Here is a 20,224-nt window from a genome sequence, read left to right as displayed (position 1 = left end):
GTCATTTTTGTCATTTTTGTCATTTTTGTCATTTTTGTCATTTTTGTCATTTTTGTCATTTTTGTCATTTTTGTCATTTTTGTCATTTTTGTCATTTTTGTCATTTTTGTCATTTTTGTCATTTTTGTCATTTTTGTCATTTTTGTCATTTTTGTCATTTTTGTCATTTTTGTCATTTTTGTCATTTTGTATTTGTCATTTTTGTCATTTTTGTCATTTTTGTCATTTTTGTCATTTTTGTCATTTTTGTCATTTTTGTCATTTTTGTCATTTTTGTCATTTTTGTCATTTTTTGTCATTTTTGTCATTTTTTCTCATTTTTTCTCATTTTTGTCATTAATTTTTGTCATTTTTGTCATTTTTGTCATTTTTGTCATTTTTGTCATTTTTTGTCATTTTTGTCATTTTTGTCATTTTTGTCATTTTTGTCATTTTTGTCATTTTTGTCATTTTTGTCATTTTTGTCATTTTTGTCATTTTTGTCATTTTTGTCATTTTTGTCATTTTTGTCATTTTTGTCATTTTTGTCATTTTTGTCATTTTTGTCATTTTTGTCATTTTTGTCATTTTTGTCATTTTTGTCATTTTTGTCATATTTTTCATTTTTGTTTTTTTTTTTGTCATTTTTGCCATTTTTGTCATTTTTGTCATTTTTCCCGTTTTGTTATTTTTGTCATTTTTGTCATTTTTGTTTTTTTCAAATGATTTTTATTCATTTCATATTTCTACGAAAAAAAATTACGAGGGAAATTAAAATGATTGTTTTTTAGTTAAGAATTTCCTCAATTCTTCGTTTTACCAATAAAGTTCCAAACTAACTGGTTTGGGATTATTTTGCACACCCAAAAAAAAAAATGGTTATGGACAACGACTGGCATTTTGTTAGTTTTGAATTTGGAAATTTTATATCATGGTCTATCGAAAGGAATGTTTTAGTTTAAGAAACAAAATTACAACCAAATTAAAAATTTTTATCCATACCTCGAATGCCACCCTAATGCTTAAATAATGGGAAATGTTCCTTTCAGGGTGAGTACTCATTATATTCCTATTTAGAGTTTGTTGTGCTGATTTGCGATTAGTTAGCATTTATCACTTGAACAAGTTCTCTACAGTCAGCTGCATTTATTAAAGTCAGTGAAATGATCTTTTTATATGTTCTTCTACATTTGTAAGTACCTACTTGCTTGCTGAATTCAATTTTATTCAAATTCTTCAAAATATACAACTTTTAAAGATTACTTGTAACTGCAGCTCGGGCAGGAGGTCAAGTCCATTTTTGTTATCCGGGATCGGAACTTCTAAACCCTTGTAAAATCATCTCGCTACGAGAAGACTTGATTGAGTTGAAAAACCAAACCGATGAATTCCCCAAACATTTAAAGTCAGTTATGTGGAACGATGTGGTTGCCAAAAATTTGGATGCAGAACTTTCGGATGTGATATTTGGCGACAGTCCCTTGATTCACATAAGCGGTGGATCGATTCCGGAGATTTTCGTACCGTATGAAGCTCAAATGTTGACCCTGGCAAGAAGTAACACCTCTAAACTTACGATTCGAGAGGAAGGAGAATTTCACTTGTTGAGTCTACTGATTGCAGAGAATCCACTGGAAAACTTAAGTCTCCAAAAGTTGTCGAAACTGGAAATGTTATCCCTGAAAGAAACTAACTTAATGTGGTTAGATTTCGCGCTTTGGGACAAAATGAAGAACCTGAATACTTTGGAGATCTTTAAAACACTTGGTAAACTCATCATTAAAACATCATCTCAGTTCAGTCTTCCAAATTTGAATAGACTACAGATAACATTCTGCTTCCTTGATGAGTTAAGTTTTTCCGGTTGGGACGTTCCGTCATTGGCTTTGATCGACCTCAGCAACAATAATCTGACTCAACTTCCCCAAGATCTCAATTCCCTAACCAGTCTTCAAGAAGTTATTTTAGAATCTAACTTCATCGAAAAGCTGAACATAAGCGACTTCGACGGAATGAAAAATCTCTACAAAATTGTACTCTTTAACAACCTTATCACTGAAATTACAGTTCTCAATTCAATAACACTCCCGGAATTGCTAAAACTTGATCTACAGTACAACCGCCTAGAAGACGTCAGCATCTTACAAAAAATCAACCTTCCCGAGCTTCAGGAGCTTCTTTTAACGGGAAATCTACTGCATCAAGTTCCCCCCTTCTCGGATTGGCCCCAGCTGGCAGCCATCGACCTACTCGAAAATCCACTGGATGAAAGTTGGATTCGGCAGGAAATGGTGAATCCCGAGACGAAAATTGCTCACCTTCGAGAGATCCGGTCCCGCTATTGGAAGCCAGTGCACATTTCCGTTGTTATATCGAAGAAACGAAGTGATGGTGAAGGAGAAATCGACCAAGAGACGAGTGAAAGAAAATTTGAGCACTAACAATTTTATAGTCTACCTTCCGGGCGTTTATTTTGAACCGGTTCATGTTTATCGATGAAATGCTGTTCGAGAGAAAATAACAGTTGTAAAATAACCCAAAAATAAATATCAGATACACATTTAAATCGTTTTAATTTCAACCCAAATCATGTCTAAATGAAGAACAATAACTATATAATTGATTTTCTAGAAGAATACAAGAATTTTTATTCATATTTCCCAAAAGAATACAAGAATTTTTATTCATATTTCTCATACATTTTGACTGAAAGATGCATGGAAAAGCAAAAAGCAAAAATATTAATTTGTATTTTTTTTTCTTTTATTTCTGCACCTCAGATGTGTCCTCTAGCTACAAATCTTCATAATTTTATGGAAAGAGGTGATCAAAAGGATTTTTTAGTCAGGACGGATTAAATTTTGCTTATTAGTAAATGACCTTTTTTTCAGACCGACTCAAGGTATAAATGTTATTTTCTGTAGGGGAGAGTGGGGATACTTGATCCCCTTTTCTTATTTTCACCATATCTTTTTGGAAAAATTTAGCAAATCGACGTCTTTGATATTTTCTGACAGCTTGTAACTTCAAGTTTCTATGCTCCAAAAATTAGAACGATACTTGAACCCGTTGATGAACTAGAAGCATTTTCGTGGGAGTAAAAATATTGCGATTTTTCTGAAGTTAGGGGAGACTTGATCCCCTATTGAAGGAGACTTGATGTTTTATTCAGGAAGCCCTAATCCTTGTATAAAAATCAAACAAAACCTCAAGATAGAATGTTAATTAACTATTTTGTTCATGTTTGTTATCATTTCACAATTTATATTAGCAGGGCCGTAGGAAGAACCGGCTCATAGGGGGGGTTTTGATGACAAATTTTTCCCAATAACATTTTTGCTTAAACAATGCCTACACAAGTGAACCCCTTGGAGCCAAAGGGGTATAAGTACATAAAAGCTTATTTCGAGAAAAAACGATTTTAAATTGACGTGTTTGACCGTTTGTTATATATTTTTCGAGAATTTGTACTTTTAAATCGAATGTAAAAGTATGTAAATAAAATTCTAAAAATCCGAAAAAATTATCACATGTAGTTTGAAATGTGAAGAATCATTTAACATCATTAACTCAAAATCGACCATTTTCTCACTTCTACTCCTTTGGCTCTGAGAGCTTCATGTACTTAGTGCAAATTATTCAGATTAAAATTATTTTGAATTAAAAGTTGTTAACTTTTGAAAATAAGTCCTAGGAGAAGCCAATTTTGTTCATGAAGCTTTCGAAAATATGGGTACTTGAGATATAGCTCAGTTGATAAATCAGTTGCCTCCTGAGCTGATATCCGTGAGTTCGCCCGAGTAGCCCAAGAGTAAACATCGATTACAGTTGTTTCAGATAGGTTTTTCAATATCTGGTGTGCCAACTGCATCGAGAATCGAAACAAAAAAAACCTTCATTCAGAATTTTTTTTTTATTAACTCACGTAATTTAACAAGCAAATTCTTCTGAACCATAAGCATAACCATTTTAAGCATTGGGTGAAAATGTATCAAATATTCAGAAATAAAAGTAAAAAATAAGGTTTGCGGTTCCAATGAGTTTTTTAACTACTCTTGTAAACTCGATTAAAATATAAGACTTAGTTAGAACCTTTGATTTTGAAGAATCTGCATTATATGTAAATTTTGTAAATAAAATCTCCAGCTTCATTTTTACATAAGGATAAAAAACAAGTTAAAAAATTATCATTTATTATTTCATATTTCATAATTTAAATCCTGTAATTAATGGTTTCAAAATCGAAATCTAGATTTTTCAAAAAATAAAAAACTTAAATTTAAGCCTAATCTGAATACAAATCTTGAAATTTAGTTCCAAGTCTGAATTTTGCATTTTTAACCCAAATTCTAAGCCTGAATCTAAATTCCGTATAAGAAATCCTATGAATATGAAAACAAAAAGAGAAATTTGTATCAGAACCCTTGACCAGAAATTTTTCATTTGAGTTTGAATTTATGGTTTTTAATATGATTTTTTATTCAATTATTTATTCGTAGTTGAACTTGAAAATTTTTAATAAAATTGTGAATGACGAAATTTTTTATATATTTTTAATTTTTGGACTCATGAAACTTTCTTATGATTCAACTCTTTACATAAATTGAGAATAAAAATTTCAGATCCAAATCTTAAAAGAAGTTTGAGTTTCAAATGTTTTTTTTTTTTCATATTCAGAAATTCAGTGTTTTGAATATGGAAAATTCATCACATTTTAGATTAAAATGCAATACTCATGTTGGATCAAGTAATCCAGGCAATTTTATCCTGAAACCTTGCGAAATAAGGGCATATTGTTTCAAGTTTTTTAAAAACCCGTCCAATATGCAGGCAAATTTCGGAAATATTCCTCTAAAATAAAGGAGAAAAACACACGGAATACTGTTTTTAATTTTTTTCAAAACACATCAGGAGATTCAGAATCATTAGAAAAATCAGGCTTCCAAAAAATCGGTTGTGTTTATTTTGGCAAAATTTGTTTAAAAAAAAGTGGTTTGAACGCAAGATACATAATTCTTATCACTCAATTGTAATTTTCGTTTGATTTTGCAAATAGAGTGAAAAAATCTGGTCAAAATCCATACAATCTGGTAAGCTTAGTCTAACTTTATTGGGATTCAATATTTGGGACTCAATTACTATCAACAAGTGAGAAATTTTTTGAAAAACTGTTGTAGAGATGTGGTCCTGGGATTAGATTTCGAGGTTTTGGATTCAAGATTGTTACACTATTGTTACTCTTGAATCATTTACGTAGTTCATCAAAATTTGATTAGAAAATTAAAATTTTATGTTTGGTACAAAGATGTACCAAGCGATTTCATAACATCAGTATTGATTTCAACAGAGCAACACCTCCCTGTGTAACTGGTCTGCTCGGAACCTTGAGCGGCACTGATTGCTTCTTCATCTGACCGTAAGTTGCGGCAAACCCGAAGCAATCGACCATGTGCTCGCTCGGCTAAAATCCCGAGTCGATGGGTGGGATTAGAGAAACAAGAGAGATCAATAGAGGGAAAGATCACATGCGGGATATACATGGTGTTTCGATAGAAGGTCCAGCAGTTGATCGGCAGAGCTCGATTGCTCGTGTTCGCCGGTTCCATCACGTTCACCGTGGTGGAATTGGCTAACGCGCCGTTGTACCGAAGCGGAGATTGCAGGTTCAAGTCCTGTCGGTGAGCCGTTGTATCTTTTTCGAAATTTTCATGATATTTACGACTTATGTTCTTCCGTTCTTTGATAGTTCATGTTTCTCTAATTTCTTTCATCACATATGAAAATATGTTTGGTACATTATTTCACTTGGCATCTTCGGATCTTCATGGGGGGGGTTTAACCCCCAAAACCCCCCCCGTTCCTACGGCCATGTATATTAGACATAAGAAGAAAATTCTATAACTTTGTCTCAACGCTAATTACATTGCATACTTAAAGGCGCTATTTTTCATTACTAGGAAAAAATTAATTATTTTGCTCTTTTCTTCAGACAATTGTTTGATAAATATTAGTATTTGGATAAATATTAGTAATTTCGTGATCAGCAATCATAACGATCAATTCAGAAGAAGAATATGCCGTTTGGAAGGGGGATCAATTGTACCCAACTCTAGGGGATCAATTATACCCATAATCAACATTTTAGAAAACTTTTTCTGAAAAAAGTTGAGAGTTTTCCATTGCTTTGAAAATATGGCATTAAGAAGTTCATTTTACGCTCGAACGATTGATACATTGGAACAAATATTTTTTTTCATAATTTTCCCATGTAAGGAACATTTTAAAGTGATGAAAAAATATCTTCAAGTTACATTTTGTGAAATTTTTCAAACAAAGTTCAATTACTCAAACAATTATATTGTTAAAGTTTTTTAAACTACAAGCATTGTTATTTTGCTCATTTTGGCACATTTGTCTAGAACATTTGATCTTTGTAACACATTCCAGTTTCGAGATACAGCTAAGGAATCAAGTATCCCCAGGGATCAAGTATCCTCATTCTCCCCTATATGTAAATGGAAATTGAAGATCACCTTCACCCTCATTTGAGTTGTCCTTTGCTATTTGTTATACGATACTAGCTGATCCCGTACGAACTTCGTTTCGCATTTAACTTTAAATCTGATGATTTTGTATTTGGTTGGTAATTGGGACGAATTTTCACTAAAGAATTGCTTAATATACTAAAAAAAATTTGCAAGCGGACTATTTGTTTGTCTACCAAATGGAAATTTTAAATAAGAAATTGACTGACCGTCGAAAAAAACACCCGTGTACGATTTTTTGTCTTTTTCGCATGCATAACAACGAAATTATGTATAAAATATTTTAAAGGTAATATTAACGACCCCTTTTCTGTCGTCTGATCAAAAATTTAATTCTTAATCAATTGTCTGTTTTGTTAAACACCCGTGAATGAATTTTTGTATGGATCTCATGCATAATAAAACAATTATTGCAAAAACATTAAACAGTTAATGTGGACGACCTCTTTTTCTGTCGTCTAATAGAAAGTTTGTTATCAGGAATCGATTCCTCATCCTGCAAAACTCTCGTGTTTAAATTTTTGCCTCGATATGATGCCTAATAACGTAATTATTGCAAAAAAAAAATCGAAAATATTAAGACGAACCCTTTTACTGATTTCTTGTCAAAATTTGACCTGTGAAATCAATAAAATATGCTGTAAAACTCCCATGTGCAAATTTTCATTATAATCCGATGTATAATCAAGACAATGGGGCTTATTCTGAGAGTCACGTGATGTGATGTGCAAAATTCACATCGTTGTGCCGACTCCAGAAACCACTCTAGGCTAGAAGTTTCAGCTCAAATGTCCTGTGATCGATTCATACTAACGTTTCTTCTCAGAAACATTTCCTTGAGTCAGGATAAAGAAGTGAAATTTTGTGAGTCACGTCACTCGACTCGCAGAATAACCCCCAATATAGCAACACAGAGAACAGATAACATGGACGACCATTTTTGCCAACCCCTGACTCGAGATTTGAAATCCGAAACGATTGAGCGTCCCTCAAAACTTCTATGTGGAAATTTCCATTCTTATCCAATGCATAATAACGTCAATACCTCAAAAACATTGAACAGACGACCCCTTCCGCAGACCTCTGAATTAAAATTTGACTCCTGAAATCAATTACTCGTTCCTTGTTACTCCGACGTACCAAGTTTCCATCTTAATCAAATGTATTTAAGGATTAATATCGTAAACACAGTGTTAATATGGACGACCCCTTTGGCCGACCTTTGACCCTGAATTTGAAACCTGGAATCGATTGATTGTTCCTCAAAATACTCTTATGCAAATTTTCATCAAAAACAAATCTATGATAACGCCAATATCGCAAAAACATTGAACAGTTGATAATGACGACCCCTTTTGCCGAACCCTTCTACAAAATTTGATAACTGGAATCGATTGTCCGTTCCTTAAAATCCCCGTCTGCAAAGTTTCATCTCAATCCAATGCATAATAACGCCAATATTGAAAAAACATTAAAAAGTTGATATGGACGAACCCTTTGGCCGACCCCAGACCCTGAATTTAATACTTGGAATCGATTGCTCGTCCTTCAAAACACTTATGTGCAAATTTTCATATCAATCCAATGCATAATAACGTTAATATAGAAAAAAAAAACACTTAACAGTTCATATGGACGACCCCTTTTGCCGACCCCTGACACAAAATTCAAAACCTGGAATCAATTTCTCATCTCTCAAAACCCCTATGTGCAAATTTTTGTCACAATCCGACAAAAAATGACGTTAATATCTTGAAAACAATATTTGTCTTGTATGGACGACCCCCTTTAGAAGGGGTCTCCAAAAATCTGAAAACATTTTTCATCATTCCTAGTCCTAATGAGTATCCACGCCAAATTTCAGCTCTCTAGCTCTAAAGATGGCTGAGCCTATAGAGGACAAACAAACAAACAAACAAACCCACAGAAATTGCTTTTTATATATATAGATAGCTCTTACATTGTTGTTGCTACTTTGTGATTTGTGATTTTTTATAAATGAACTTATATCCAATTTGAAAAAAAAATGTTTATATACGAAAGAAATGTAAAATAAGCTTGCCAGATTTGTTATTTGTTCATTTTCATCAACAGATCACAAATTGATCCAAATGATAGGTTAAAAATTAAAGATAAAGTACAATTACACGGAATTTACCCTATACGTATAGTAAAGCACTAAGGATTCTTCTTCGGAATAATTCCCTCGAAACGTCAAAATCAAAATGATCGGAGAAGCGATTAAACGTCCTTATTGCACCAATTAGCGCTGTATTAGCTCCGTAATTATTCTGTCGGAGAGGAGCAAAGAGCTGAAGATTACGATTCCTCAAGCCTCGGGATCGTACGCTGAGTTGGAGTGCAGTGCAGAGCAGTCGGTTCTCGACGAAAGCAGATCGGCAACAATAGAGGCCCATGTTGCGGTCCGGCGGGCCTGCAGCGTGTCGATATCGATAAGGCGGCAGCGGCTTTCGTAGCTGGGAAGTCGGAACGGGTCTTGCCAGTTCAGGTTCCGGAGAGCGAAGCGCAAAAAACGCCTCTGGATGGCCTCGATACGCTCCGAGCCATTTTGGTAGTAGGGGCACCATACAGCCGAGGCATATTCGAGGGACGATCGAACCAAGCTGCAGTAAAGACTCTTGAGGCAATAAATATCCTTAAAGTCTTTTGTCATGCGGAATAAAAGACCCAGGCATCTGGAAGCTTTATCGACGATATAGTTTGTGTGGATCTTGAAATCCAGCCGTTTGTCCAGGATCACACCAAGGTCTTTCACATGCTGAACTCGTGCAACTGCCTCATGTCCCAGAAAATAATCAGCCGATAGCGGTAGCCGCTTGCGTGAAAACGAAACTACCGTACATTTGTTGCGATTCAAGGGAAGGCAATTGACATCACACCAGGCGGTGAAGATGTTAAACTGGCTCTGCAAGATGTTGACATCTTCGGGGCTGTTGATAGATTGAAACAATTTCAAGTCGTCGGCATACGCCAGTTTTGGTCCATCAAGAAGCAGCAGCACGTCGTTGAAGTAGATCAGGAATATGATGGGTCCTAGGTAGCTCCCTTGAGGTACTTCAGAAGAGGCAGGGAATTGATTGGAAAATGATTCACCTGAACGTACAATAAGTTTCCGTCCTACCAGGTAGCCATTCCAGTAAAGAGCCACAAATACCGATACGATCTAGTTTGGCTATGGCTATTTTGTGGTTTACCTTGTCGAAAGCTGCGGTCAGGTCGGTGTAGATTACGTCGGTTTGAGATCCCTTGGTAAAACTGTCTTGCACGGAAGATGTGAACGTCAACAAGTTTGTAGTCGTAGAGCGTTTAGGCATGAATCCATGTTGTTCGTTGGAGAAGTAAAAATTGCAATACGAGAAAAATGGATCTAATACAACCAGCTCAAACAGTTTGGCGATCGCACATAAGGCAGAAATACCGCGATAATTGTTAACGTTCCTCCTGTCACCTTTTTTTGTAGACCGGAAACATGTAAGCCTCTTTCCAAATCGAAGGGAACGTGGATTCCGTGAGGGATGATTGGAAGATTCGTTTTATAGGAGTCAGCATATGTGATATATAGCGTTTTAGAAAAGTCGCTGGAATGCCATCCGGACCTGCAGAAACACTGGATTTCAGATTAGCAGTCGCCTTCAAGATGGTATCGTCATCGATTACGATGTGATGAAAGGAAGTGGTCTGACGTGGGACGTTATTAGCCGCCATAGTCAACTGGTCCGTGGATATTGAACCAGAATCAAAGGTACTACGGAATTTGTCAGCGAAGAGGTTACAAACATCAAGGTCCGAGGTCGCTGACTGGCCAGTTTTATCCGGCAATCCCGGATATTTAAAACAAAATTTGGGAAAAGTCCGTCCAGATCGGTTCCCCAGATTGCATTGAAAAAAAACTTGGATTTTGCCCAGAAAAAATACAAATTGTGTTGTATAAACGTTTTAATTTATGTATCATAAGCGAAATTTATCGTGCAAATTTTATAAAACTAATCATGAGAAGTTTTTTTAGCAGCCTAGCAAACGATCAGCTCAAGCGTTGGACTGAGCATTTTGATCAACTTTGCCGAGTTACAAATAGCAATGGCCAACAGAACCCGCAGCTCGAGGCGCCCACAGTAAGTCGCATTAATGGCGTTAACTCGGAAGCGCCCTCGCTGGCTGAAATAGAAGCGGCAATCAAGGACATGAAATCCAACAAAACGCCTGGAATCGATTGCATTCCTGCTGAAATGCTCAAAGCCGACCCTGCCTTGTCAGCACAAATGTTGCACCGTCTTTTCGCTGACATTTGGGATACTGCAACATTCCCGGCCGACTGGATGCAGGGTGTCCTCGTAAAGGTCCCAAAGAAAGGAGACCTAACAGAGTGCGGTAACTGGCGTGGCATAACTTTGATCTGTACAACCCTCAAAGTACTCTGCAAAGTGATCCTGAACAGGATCCAGGAGAAAATCGACGCTACACACCGACGGCAACAAGCTGGATTCCGATCCGGACGATCATGTGTGGACCACCACAACGCTACGCTACGAATCATACTGGAACAAATCAACGAATTCCAGGACTCTCTTCTGCTGGTGTTCGTTGATTTCGAAAAAGCATTTGACCGACTGAACCACGAAAACATCTGGGCTGCCCTTAGACGACGAGGGGTCCCAGAGAAACTAGTCCATCTCATCGAAGCACAGTACGAGGCATTTTCGTGCAAGGTCTTGCACGACGGTGTCTTGTCCGAACCAATCCCGGTAACTGCTGGAGTGAGGCAAGGATGTATTTTGTCACCGCTGCTTTTTCTCATCGTAATGGATGAGATCTTGACTGGATCGATTGACTGTAGACCAAACCGAGGATTGCCGTGGAATCCTTCATCAATTGAGCAACTGAACGACCTTGACCTGGCTGAAGATATTGTTTTGCTCGCCCAAACACAACAAGACATGCAGAGCAAACTCGACGATTTCACCGAAAGCTCCAAGGCAGCAGGTCTCAAAATCAATGTCGGAAAGACCAAGTCGATGGACATCAATACAGAAAATCGTTCCAATTTCGTGGTAGCTGGACAACAGGTTGAGACAGTGGAGTGCTTCCAGTATCTTGGTAGCCAGATTACGCCTGATGGTGGTACCAAGAAGGACATCGAAACCCGGATCAGAAAAGCCCGATTTGCGTTTGCGAGTCTCCGAAACATCTGGCGGTCACGCCAGATCTCTCTACGAACTAAGATCCGAATCTTCAACTCAAACGTCAAATCCGTATTGCTGTACGGGTGTGAAACTTGGTGCACATATGCGGTGACGACGCGAAAACTGCAAGTTTTTGTGAATCTCTGCCTGCAGAACAGTTGACGAGAACCTTGGCTGGCAGCAAGTGAAGACGCTGGCTCCGGATCGCCAGCAGTGGAGATCTTTTATCTCAGCCCTATGCGCCGGTCAATCGGCGCTGGACCCTTAGGTAGGTAGGTAGGTAGCAAACGATTTAGAATCCGTTGATAAGCTTTGACGAACCCTAAATGTTTTAGGTTTTTTTGTAGAGTAATTTCTGGGATTGGACCAAGAGATTCGGTAGGCGGTGCGCGTAGAAGAAGGACGATTCTTTTTTAACAGCAAATTTCTCAAGCCGATATTTGTGGAAAATTAACTATCAAGCAGTTTCAAACTGAAATGAATTTTATTCTGAAGGTGGGTCTGTTGCTTTCGTTTCGGAAATTCAATACTTAAATCAATATTCGACGATTGTACGCCATCCATCGCAGTATCAGAAACACCGTATCTAGTGTCGACAAAATTGTCAGTGTCGGATTCAATCCGACGTATGACAAATCTTCGTTTCGGTACCAACAGAAATACGGAGGCTTGATGTTTTCGGCGGTGATTATGTCATAATAACCTTAATAAAATTTTAATAGACCGGAAATCATCATTTGGGGGCTAAGTGTTAAGAATGTTTGGGCAATGACTAAATGAAAGTTTTTCTAAATATTTTAGGTAACATCGGCCAGACTTACCAGAGATGCCTGAATTAGAATGATTATTTAAGTCCATGGATAAGCAAACTACGGCATACGGACCACACCTATTTTTTTTTTAAAACAGGCTCAACCATGCTCCAAACTTTTCTTGAATGGATGGTCGTTGAAAATTATCAAGAAACAGAATGTTTTTACTTTATAAGTGGCTCGCCAAAAGGAATTAAAACAAAAGTTGAGTGGTTAATTTGAAAGGTTGCTCATCCCTGATTAAGTCTATATAATTTGTGTTATCATCGATCACGTAGAATTATTTGAAAAATTAAAAAATTGAAACAGTTTTGGTTCGAACAGAAAAGCAGCTTAATCCAAGCACTTTTTCTTAAATTGTACAACCTCCTCCCGCCGCACCCCCCCCCCCCCCCCCCCTATCCACCAAATGAGGGTTCAAAAAAGCAAGCGAAATTTTCTAGTCTTCACTTAAAATTTTTAATTAAAAAAATAGAGTAAGGTTAATCAAAGTAATAATCTAGACTCTAGACTAAAAAACTCATGCCAAAACCTTATAAGCACACCCCAAGTCCAAAATTATGCTGCATTTTTTCAAAATTTTCACACTTGTTCATAAAAATTTAGGCCTGAAAATAAACAAAAAAAAATAGAAACATGAAATTTTAAATTTAACTCATATTAGAGGTTCTGATTCCATTATTCGCATAATCAAAACTGTATTCCTATTCTCGTATTTCGAGTTCTGTATTCAGTTTTGGATTATTGATTTAAATTTTAATAACCATAAGAAATTTGATCTAGCTTTTCATATCAAAACAGAATCATGTTTTTCAAGATCATATACATTTTCAATATTAAGATAACAGTTTCCGAATATGAAAAAGAGAAATTGAAGCTTGAATGTGGCAATCCTAAATTGAAAACTCAGATTCAGATCATTGTAAATTCATATTTTAATTCTGATTCACCATACAGAATTAAAATAAATAATTTAAATAGTGAATTTAGATAAAACTGAAATAGGGGAGATAAGGGCATAATGGCCACCTTAAGGAAAACGCTTATTCAACCATAGAGAAAAGCTATAATATGTGACTTACATCATTGTTTCGTGTTCAGACACTCAAATAGCCTATTGCCTAATTGGATGAAACTTGAAAAAGTAGATAGAAACGTTCAAAAATTCATTTTAAATGTTTTTGTCGAAAGCTGAAAACCAGTCTCTGTAGGGGTATAATGAGAACCCCCCTGGGGCAGTATAAGCACAATTTTTCGGGGCAAGATGGGCGTTTTCTGCCGGGGAAGATAGCAGCGAATCGACTCGATTAAGTCAACTGAATAAAAGAGCTACAGCTAAACTTATTTCATCTGACGATTTGGCCTATTGGTAAGGTGTCGGAGAGGTAATCAGTAGACTCGAGTTCGATTCCTGATCAAGGTGATTTTTTTTCATTTATCTTTCATGATCGATGCATTTTGCACTGAACGGTGAGGCGTGGATTCGTCAAACAAAGCAGTAACAAAATAATCTAGGTCTGTTTGTAAAATTCAAACAATTAACACATGCTCATACATTATGTTTCTGATGTTTTGTTTGACGGATGATGCTACTAGCCGTATAATGTAACAATCAAATAAAATCAATCATGAATGGTATGTAAAAAAACCCCTCAAACAGGAATCGAACCCGAGTCTCTCCGACATCTTACCAATAGGCCAAATCGTCAGATGAAACAAGTCAAGCTGTAGCTATATTATTCGGTTACCTTCATCGAGTTGAATTCGCTACTAGATTATACGGCAGAAAAGGCTCATCTTGCCCTGATTAAAAGTGCTCTGTTCGCCCCAGGTCAACAAATTAAAGTAAAAACGCGTTTTAAAATGGATATAAGTGAAAAATCAAAAATTTTATGATGATGAAAATTGAGAAACAATGTATAAATCATGTTGCAGAGCGTACATTTCAGATCAAGATTACTTAAAGTCATAAAAGCTTATTTGGTGGTGCTCAAAATTATAATATTTTCGTCAGTTGAGAACCTAGCTGGCTGTTAATTAATTTTTCTGTAAATATTACAAGGATATTTCTTTTTTGGTGGAAAATTAATACTATGGGTAGTACGAAACAAATCCCAGTAGGAGACAAAAAACATCTGGAAATCAACTATTCGACCAAAGTTCATATGATAAATCGTTTAAGAAGTCCTAGAGGACCTTCAGTGAGCTAAAATTTGAATAAACGTGAAGATTATTAATTCCATAATGTGAGAGGAACGTAAGAGGTTTTCAAGCACAATAAGAAAATAAGAATAGAGGAAGTGAGAAAATAGTCAAATGTTTCTAACCGGTTCGTCTAGCTGACTTATAAATAAGCCTGACTTTATTTCTACAAGATAGAAAAGCTGCCTACCGGTAAAATGAACAAAATACGGTGGTCAAATCGCGCGCAAAATATTGAGACTGATTTAGAACTTTTCGTTGACAACTCTCGCTTGTACTTTCCGGACATAAACAAGTAAAAAAAAATTAAAAATTTAATGTCTAGTACTTGAGCACGCTAACGATCTGAAGTAACTGCAAATTACTCAGTCTATCATAACGATTGACACGATGAATGACTAAAAATACAAAGAAGACTGCCTTCAAATGTGACCGTTTTTATTTGAAATACACTTCAATAGGTCCCACAAAGTTTATACCTTTTTTAAGTAGGATCATGAAGCCAAGCCATTACGCAAAAACGGTGGTGGAGTGATAAAAAGTCAAATATGTTGTTTTTGTGCCGAAGGAGGGCTATTGGCTTAATTTGTTATAATTTCGACCAAATTCAAAATTTTGAGTTATTTTGAAGGTCAAGCTTCAGGAAACAGCAAACCTGTATGTATGTATGTATGTATTGTATCCACCTTGGGTTTACGGCAGCGCCGCGGTTGTGGCAAAAAAAATAACCCACACGTCCATCTTGGCTACCACGCAACACAATAATAACCGCCCACTGAGACTTCTAAGGGAATGGAATCGTGAGCAGAGGCACTTACGGTATTCAGGGTGAAAAGGGGAAAAGTCTCGAGAAGCTATTACCATGTTGTTGACTAACCAAGATAGCATGCAAATTATAATCCCGCCGCCAAGGCTTCCGAAAAAAGAGTGCGTCCTTATTTTACAAAAAGTAATCAAACACTTTCTTTTCCTCAACCATGCCAAATTCCCTTGGCATAAATTGAGGAACGTTCAGTATTCGAAACGGGAACTAGCATACACGGTAACCGCTCCTTTTGTAAAACGAGGATACCCAGATGCCCCTGCCCTTGTTGTTTATATATTTTAACGAAAAAAAATTATAAAATACAGTCAAACGAAATAATATAATATAATACAATATATTGTAATGAAATAAAATAAAAAAATAATATAACAAAACATAGTATTATAAAATATAACTTTATATAAAGGAATAAAACAATTGACATAAGAAAATATCACATAATATAGAAGGTATGAAAAAAAACCAATATGTGAAAAGTTTGAACAATTTTGATTAAATGAACAAGAGAATTCACATCACCTGAAAAAAAATTAAAACGCCAAGAAATAATGACAATGTATAAGTTTGTAAACGTTTTGAAGAAATCAAACTGCACGAATCCTTTTACAACCCTTGAGAGAAAAAATATATTAATTTTTAAAGCTGCATTTTTCTGTTGCTGCGAATCAACATAATATAAGACAGATGCGTATTTAATTTATGTTTCAATTCAATTAAGCCTTGTCCACACTAGGCAACATGAACTGCGATTTTTGTTACGAGACGAACTTTGTTGTCTGTTGTTGTTGTTGGAAACCTGAGACGGTCTCAGTGTGTCTCCCGAAGAAAATGGAAGACGCTGAGGCCGTCTCGAGACGAATTGTCTCCTAGTGTGGACTAGGCTTTACGTTTATATCATGGATGACGATAAATATTATGGCTGGAAAATGATAAAAAATACAACAAAGAAAATAATAACGCGCTGACTGGAGAAGCTGGAACACAATTTTTTTTAAATAAACCTGTTACGATACATAACTAAACAATATTATATAATGCTGGAATGGAAGTTATTTGGAAATGAGAAATATCTCTTAACATTCAGAGGATTTCGGCAGCTTTTCAACAATTTTTTTTAATGGATACATGATTTATGTTCGTTATTGTAGATCCAGATGAAGAGGCAATTCCTATTTAAACGTTATAATATTTATTTAAATAAGAATAATAATCTGAAAATATGGAATTGAGATCATTCTGCTGCGCTGAAGATATTTTATATAATAAGAAAAATAATTGAAATCAGTTAAAAATATCTGTAGATAAAATGTTAATATTAGAAAAATTGTAAAAAACGCAAAAACGAAATATATACAATCGATTCATATATTACTGTTTCTGGTTGATAGCTGAAACGCTATAAAATTATATACTTTGTCACTCACTAGAAAAATAATTGAAATAATTAAAAAAAAAAAGAAATCTAAACAAAAGTATTGATTTTTGATACTTTAATAATAAATATTAAAAATGGATACCGATCTGAAAAATAAAAGTTCATGAGCACATGTAATAAACGAGCATAAGGAGTTTTGTTATATGTCTATCTTGATTCAATTTGAGTAGTTGTTGACTGAAGGTTTTTAAGAACTTTAATTTTGCAATTTTTAACTACTATGCCATTTCAGTCTACCTCTCTTTCTTCCAGTATCATTGATGTTAAATTTCATAAATTAACTAAATTCTTCTTTTTATAAGTATCAAGAATCATTAAAAGATACAGAATTAAAATTCTGCATAAAACCATTAACCATACTGCGAATCCTCACATTGATGATTCAGCTAAAATCAGTTTCAATTTTGAGAATTTACTAAGAAATTATCAATTTTTTTATTTTTTGTGTATGTGCTGAATGATTATACTTAAAAAATAACTTCACGGTATGGTTTCATACATCTTTTTTTTCTAATGTAACATAAACTCCACGCTTCTTATATTGGATATTTTTGTTCATCAAGATAAGCATATAACGTGCTAAACACCTTTACCAAATTTATTTAATATGTATGACTAATTGATGAAATTACAGCGTGCAGTGTCCTGGAAAATAATATCAATATTAATTCGATAAGATCAAATGTTAACAAAATCTGATTAAATCAGTAAAATAAAAATACTGAAATCTTAAATCATTAACCCTTTTTATCACGTTACAACTGTTATAACCAATCATTATTTAAAAAACAATAGTACGTGAGTTTTTGGATGTCAATACTAAAAGTAAGATATTTCAATAATGGTTGTCTTATGAATTCAGAGTGTACGTTTCCAAACAAAAATTTTCTTACTATGTAAAGAACACGTACACAGAATTAAACGATCTCTTTAATGGTATTCGGCATCTCATTAAAAACAAATTCTCGCTGCCACCATGCATGTGACTCTCCTCCTGTGAATGGAATATATATTATAATACGCACACAAATGACAGCATTTTTTCGTCATATTATAAACGAAACAGTGGTAACAATAATACAAAGAAAGAAAACTGGTTATTAGTTCTTAAATTATAAATGAATAACAGTGATACGAAGAGAAATAATAAAGTAAAGGGATGATAAGTTTTATTGTTTATAAAATTCTATCATAAAGGTAAGAAATGTAATATTTGTAATGCACGTTATGTAAAATGAATGCAAAAAACGATGGCTGAAAATATAAGTAAAAGTAGTAAAAATGTTAATTGAAAAAAGTTTTTTCCATTCTGTCATCAAAAAATAAAATTTTATGTATCGATTGAAAAATACTTTTTTCTGAAAGAGGGTAAAAGATAGTTAATCAAACATATTAAGAAGGAGTTTAATGTATTGGCTGAAAATACTTGTTTTGCTAAAACGGGCAAAAGATAATTATTAAAATATACACCAAATAAATTTTTATAGGTGTACGCCAAAAGATGCTCCTGGGGTGCTGATAGAGAAGACAATTTCATTCTTTTTAACGAATAGTCACCGTTGATTATTATTTTATGAAAGTTTAATGGCATTGCGGTGAACTTGATACTACGAAAATTCTTGATAGAAGAATTAAAGATTGAAATTAAATGACGGATAGACAAAGCAGATGCTTAATAGAAGAAAATTGAAAGATGTTGAAAATGAGCCAAGAGCATATTTTATGGAAAGCTTCAAAGGTGCGTTCTAGACCCTTTGTCCCACATCAATTGAATGGCTGAGAGAAGTAATAGCGAGAGGCGCAATTACGTTCACCCATACATCCAACCCGATGGATTGGTAAAGCACGTGCTTCCCAATCGGACAAAAAGTCTAGACCGCATGGCTCTGGTGAAGCTTCCCTTTTGCTGAACCAGTTCAAGCGATGTGTTATTGGTTGTTTCGGATTCCGTTTTTATCGGCAGCGCTACTTATTGTTTTCACGCAAATACCGTAAACGTCCCTACTTTTGCCAACTATTTAATTTTTTGAACTGTATTTCGAAATATTTACCCCCTATATAAACCCCCCAAAGCCAAATGATTTTTATTCTTTTTAACGAATAGTCACCGTTGATTATTATTTTATGAAAGTTTAATGGCATTGCGGTGAACTTGATACTACGAAAATTCTTGATAGAAGAATTAAAGATTGAAATTAAATGACGGATAGACAAAGCAGATGCTTAATAGAAGAAAATTGAAAGATGTTGAAAATGAGCCAAGAGCATATTTTATGGAAAGCTTCAAAGGTGCGTTCTAGACCCTTCGTCCCACATCAATTGAATGGCTGAGAGAAGTAATAGCGAGAGGCGCAATTACGTTCACCCATACATCCAACCCGATGGATTGGTAAAGCACGTGCTTCCCAATCGGACAAAAAGTCTAGACCGCATGGCTCTGGTGAAGCTTCCCTTTTGCTGAACCAGTTCAAGCGATGTGTTATTGGTTGTTTCGGATTCCGTTTTTATCGGCAGCGCTACTTATTGTTTTCACGAGAAAAAACAATATTCCTATTGGATTTCCTACTAGTCGCGCTACAAAACACATTGGCATCAGATTGGTTACGCTATACAAAGCGACCAGTATGACAGGTCTGCGCGATTTCCATGGAGATCAAATGAGAGCTGGTTAGTCGTGTGAACGTTGCGTTGTAGGTCGCGTTGCTAGTTGCTCCAGCATGACATCAGCCTTCGGTTCAGTATAACAGTTTGCTACTCGCACACGAATGACCAAACCTTTCTCTTGCCGTTATTTTACCTTGTCGGGCGCTTCTTTCGTTTACCTCTCTTTTGCTCCCCATTTCCCTTCGATGGGACTCAAATTAAACTTTTCGATGGCCCAAGGATCACTTCTCTGCTCTCTCACACAACCTCACCAACTCACCACACATTTTCCTGAAATATCAAACTTTCCCCAGAGACAAGCTCGTTCTTCCTCAATCCGTCTCCCTTGCACCAGTAATGAAATTGAGGTACCTTTCGCAAAGAGCAATGAAATTAACTCCAAAAGAGAAAAAAAACTAATCAACCCAGCTTGCGTTAGTTGCGTTAGTTCAAGAGCCTTTGGTGAGCTTCTTTTATCCAATGTTCGTAATCCAGTCAAACTTCTGCATAGTAGGCGAGGCTCACATACGCATCATAGCACATTACACGAAACCGCGCGAAACCGATAGAAGAACCAAGCA

At 35.5% G+C, this 20,224-nt stretch overlaps 2 protein-coding genes across 2 annotated transcripts; one reads left to right on the top strand and one right to left on the bottom strand.

Annotated features, from left to right (window-relative positions):
* Positions 1 to 1,391: 1,391 nt before the first annotated feature.
* On the top strand, positions 1,392 to 2,420 carry LOC129752076 (leucine-rich repeat-containing protein egg-6-like). The gene has a single exon (XM_055747870.1). The coding sequence runs from the start codon at positions 1,392 to 1,394 to the stop codon at positions 2,418 to 2,420; it is 1,029 nt and encodes a 342-aa protein (XP_055603845.1).
* Positions 2,421 to 8,853: 6,433 nt separating this feature from the next.
* LOC129752075 (uncharacterized) lies at positions 8,854 to 10,250 on the bottom strand. The gene is made up of 3 exons (XM_055747869.1): positions 10,142 to 10,250; positions 9,639 to 9,993; positions 8,854 to 9,001 (listed from the first exon to the last, which is right to left on the bottom strand). Exons 1-3 carry the CDS (start codon positions 10,248 to 10,250, stop codon positions 8,854 to 8,856), a joined length of 612 nt encoding a protein of 203 aa, XP_055603844.1.
* Between the last annotated feature and the right edge of the window lie 9,974 nt (positions 10,251 to 20,224).

Source organism: Uranotaenia lowii, chromosome 3 (genome assembly GCF_029784155.1).
Source record: "Uranotaenia lowii strain MFRU-FL chromosome 3, ASM2978415v1, whole genome shotgun sequence".
Classification (NCBI taxonomy): domain Eukaryota; kingdom Metazoa; phylum Arthropoda; class Insecta; order Diptera; family Culicidae; genus Uranotaenia; species Uranotaenia lowii.
The sequence above is the reverse complement of the archived record's forward strand: the minus strand, read 5'-3'. Positions and strand labels throughout refer to the sequence as shown.